The 4,669-nt window shown below is 36.3% G+C and overlaps 1 protein-coding gene across 1 annotated transcript in view; it reads right to left on the reverse strand.

Moving 5' to 3' along the window:
- COL19A1 (collagen type XIX alpha 1 chain) overlaps nucleotides 1-4,669 on the reverse strand; it is a 279,851-nt gene that overhangs the window by 27,481 nt on the left and 247,701 nt on the right. Inside the window, exon 40 of the mRNA XM_006926816.1 lies at nucleotides 2,146-2,199. Coding sequence (XP_006926878.1) covers nucleotides 2,146-2,199 — 54 coding nt within the window. The remainder of the gene's footprint in view (nucleotides 1-2,145; nucleotides 2,200-4,669) is intronic.

A 4,669-nucleotide genomic window follows, 5' to 3' on the forward strand; every position in this document is an offset into this window, starting at 1 on the left:
TATATCATTCCCCCCATTTTCTATTGGATCATCCCTTTAGCATAAGAAACATTCTCGTATTTTTATGGTCTTAAAATCTATTTTATAAAACCTTGCCTTACTTCCTCCAGTAGCCAATGGCACATTTCTTTGCATTCCTTTCAGCGAAACTCCTTGAACATTGTTTATACTCTATTTGCTATCTCTAATTTTTTTTCTTATTCTCTTTTAAGCCCATTCAAGTCCAGCAGTTGCTCCTACCAATACAGTGAATTTGTAATAATTACTCTGATGATACACAAGCTCTATATTGCTAAATCCAATGGCCAATATTTGATCATCCTACTTGACCCCATCCCTACCATACTTGACCTATCTGCAGTTTTTGAGAAAGGTGATCACTTCTTTCTCCTTGATACATTATTTGTGCTTGGTTTCCAGGGCACCTAGTTCCCCTTCTACCTCCTCAGTTGCTTTATCTTAGTCTCCCTCGCTGGTTCCTCCTTTTCTTTCTGATCTCTTAACGTGCTCCAGGCATAGTCCTTGATCCTCTTCTCTTTTCAAAAAGTCTAATGTCATTCCTTTGGTGATCACATCCAGTCTCCTGACTTCAAAATAGTATCTATATGCTTAGGACAACCAAATTTATATCTCTACTTAGAGTTTATTTTTAAACTCCATACTTTTATATCATACTGCCTAGACAATACCTCCACTTTGCTATCTAACAAATACTTCCAAATTCGGCCTCATGTCTAAAATTAAATTCCCGATCATTCTCATCCTTTCCAAACAGGCTCAGCCTATAGTTTTACTCAATTCTGTTGCTGACCACTCCATCATGCCAGTTGATGAGGTCAAAAATCTTGGAGTCATCCTTGATTCTTCTTTATTCTTCCATACCCATGTCTAATCAATCAGAAAATCCTGTGCTCTCTGCCACCACAACATATCCAGAATCTAGCCACTTCTCACTGCCTCCACCATTTCTACTCTGATCTCTGCTAACATCACTCCCACTTGTATTATAGGAATTGTCTTCTAAGCATCTTCCCTGCTTCTACCCTTGCTCCCTAGCTGTAGGCCCTGTCACTTTCTACTTTGAAACCACCACTGGCTCCGTATTTTACTCAGAGTGAAGGATAAAGTCCTGACAATAGTTAATAAGCCTCTTTATTAATCTACTCAAACTACTTGTGGTGAAGGAGCAGATTTACTTATTTATTTTCTAAGACATCATGAATCAAGATGAGTCTACTGATCACATAGTTTGGATATCATGGCGAAATCAAATTCAGACAAGTTTTTAAAGGCTTACTCTCAATCTCTGCACTTATCTTGCCATCAAACCCACAACAAAGAGTTTGTAGACTGGCATTGGTTCTCTACTGGCCATATTTTAAAAGGCATTGCTTTGCATGACTCCATGACAGGGCTATTCCTTACCTCCACCTCTACCTCTCTAACCTCATCTCCCACCACACTCCCCTCACTCACTGCCTTCGTCTCCTTGGATGTAGCAGAAAAGTTCATGTCTCAGGGCATATAGACCTACTGTTTCCTTTTTTAAAAAAAAATTGTATATATTTAACAGGTACCACTTGATGATTTGATATATGTATATACTGTGAAATAATTACCATAATCAAGCTAATTAACATCTTTATCACCTCACATAGCCACCAGTGTGTGTGTGTGTGTGTGTGTGTGTGTGTGTGTGTGTGGTGAGAACACTTAGCAAGTTTCAAGTATACAGTACAGTATTGTCACCAATCATCACCATGTTATACATCAGATCTCCAGAACATATTCCTCTTGCCTGGAACATTCTCTTTCAAGTCTTTGCTTAGATCCTGTCTTCTCAGATCACCCTATTTAAAAATCACCACACTCCCCTTCAGCACTCCTGATGCTCTTTAACCTGCTCTACTTTTTCTTTCTTCCCATAGCACTTACCAACAACGTTATTTAGTTATTTGTGTTTATTCATTTAGTTTCTGTATCCGCTTCTTAGAATACAAATTCCATGAGGGCAGAGATTTTTGTCTGGTTTGTTCCCTCTTATATTCCCAAACGTACAGCAGTTCCTGGTATAATAGGAGGTGCTCAGTAAACATTTCTGAATGTTGAATGAGTGGATGCATTTTTTTTAACCCCTATACTTACCTTTATACCTGGAAATCCTTCTAGTCCCGGCAGCCCCATCGCACCAGGTTCTCCCTGTTAAATGTGAACATAAGAAATGCAATAGCAGTGACCAAAAGGTTTTTAAGCATTGGTTTCAAAAGCAAAGATATTTTTTTGCCTAAAAAAAAATACTCCCTCAAACACTGGTAATTTAGTAAGTAAACGGTAAGCTCTATTTTCAAGCATCTGTTCTGGCATTTGGTGTTTAAAAATAGTTTGAGAATAAAGCTATTCCCTAGAGAAGTATGAATCTATTTTCTGATTAATTGTTTTTATTCTGATTAAGAATCTAATCAGAATGAATCTCTCTAGTCAGTGATAACTCCAACTGTGATAAGAATTAAAAGGAAAGGCTGGGCTTTAATAAAGTTAGTCAATTTGTGAGGTACCTGGGGCTGCTAGTTTACCAGAGAATGAGACCAAACTCTATAAGAGAAGATGAAGCTCTTAAAGCAGAGTTTATAATCCTCCAGTATCTTCTGTAGTTGGATATGAACTGTGAACACTTCGGAGGATGACCCCATCCCCAACAATTTAAAAAATTATTGATCAAAGTGAGTCACTGAGAGAAGATGGGTAAGCATTTCCATTTAAAAAAATCTTTTATATATTCGTATGTGGTCTCATGCTGACTGGAGACGAACTGGTCCTCAAGGAACACAGAAAAGTTAGCGTGAGGGAAGCTGCTAACTTTGAACAAATAAACATTAGGACTTTTAAATAAAGAGATAAAGTGAGTAGACTATGACTTGATAATTTTTATGCTTCAGAAATCTTTTTCAATGTCCACTAATAGTAACCTGTCAATCAAAAAAAAAAAAGTTCAGATTTTATTCTGCATAAAGCTCTGTAGAAGAGTCTCTAAGTCATTGACAAAGGAAATAAGCTCTTTGTTCTCTTTGTTTACATTCCCAACAATCCTTAGGACAGAGAAAGGTGCTCGGCCAATCAATATTTGTTGAAAATAGCTAATAATTAAATATTTAGTTGAAAGCCACTTACACATTGGATACCAAAAGAATGAAATGGAGCACCTCAGAAGATAATCAATTCAATTACAGGTAATTTTCATCTATAAGGGTTTACCGAGTGGATTAGAAACAGTGGTGCAGATCTGGTGCCATGGGGTTTGAAGAATAGATTAAATCTACTCCCAACCACCTGAACACGACTTTTCTGTTTTCTCCTCTGTGACCTAAAATCCTACCATTTATAGCTCATTTCTATTGTACAACGTGTTATTTCCCCATACTGGGTAACTGATGGGAAATAAAGGAAGTCGCATGATGGTTCTGACAAAGAGCCCCAAAGAGTGATTTCCATGTTTTATCTAAGATAAACCCGAAGGTTTACACAATATTTAACTTCATAATTCTATTTCTGTTTTTGTGCTCCATCCACTTACTTCACATCTCTAAACACAAGGAACATCCTTCGATTAGTCTTTATTCTTTGTCCTTTGTTGCAGCTAAAATTTGAAGCTTAATCTCTTCAAATTCTGCTCAAATATGTCCACACTTTTGTTGCCACCCATTTTCCAATATAAGTGAATTATAATTTATCTTTTATTACAATGCTTTTAAAAAAGTGTTCTCACCTTAATCTGCAGTTATTAATGTAAAAACTTGAATGTTTCAGAAAAACTAGTGAGAAGTCTAGGTGCCCCCAGATGATTTAGAAGTGATGTTTTGTGTGTGTGTGTGTGTGTATGAGAAGGAAAGACCTTGAAGAAATTTCTATCAACAAGGTGAAAGAAAATGAAAATCACAATAAAAGATATAGCTGGTGAAAGCATAAAAAATGTTACAGATAAAGCAAGGGCAAAATGAGTAACAAAACAAAGGAAACTTCTTAACATATTTGGTTTGAAAAATACTAACTGGTCAAACTCACACTTTCACAGGAAAACAAATTGGCTTTTAATATATATTGTACCATCTAACAAAAAATAGCTCTTTAATTTAGCTCCTTTGAAAATATATTTAGATGTAAAAAGATTACTTTTTATGGCTTACTCTTTTGCTCATTTAAAATTAATTCATCTAGTTTTACCAAACTGTACTGTAATAAAAGGGGCTTAAATTTTTTCACATGGCAATGGAAAGTGGTTTGAAAGTTTACTTCTTCAGTTTCACATACATCTGAGTTTCAAGTATATATCTGAAAGTTAAAAGGGTATACAAATGAAATATGAAGGATGGAATAAACATATGCTTAAAAAGGACATGGCAGGAAAAACCACCAAGGAATAAAGGGAATCTAATTGAATTTGGGAGGACTTTTACAGTGATGCTCCACAGCTGAGAAGGAGGCTTGAGAACAACTATCATATTCTGGGTGGCTGAGGACATGATCTCTTTTTGTGCTGAGTGTTAACCTCCTGATACATTACTCCTAATAGGTGGGTTTACAGCAGCACATCACATCTCTTACAGAATAACTGCCTAACATTCAAAGCAGATAAAAAGTCCCTTCCCTTCCCTTCCCTTCCCTTCCCTTACCT

The sequence above is a fragment of the Pteropus alecto genome, unplaced genomic scaffold (assembly GCF_000325575.1).
Source record: "Pteropus alecto unplaced genomic scaffold, ASM32557v1 scaffold7, whole genome shotgun sequence".
Lineage (NCBI taxonomy): Eukaryota > Metazoa > Chordata > Mammalia > Chiroptera > Pteropodidae > Pteropus > Pteropus alecto.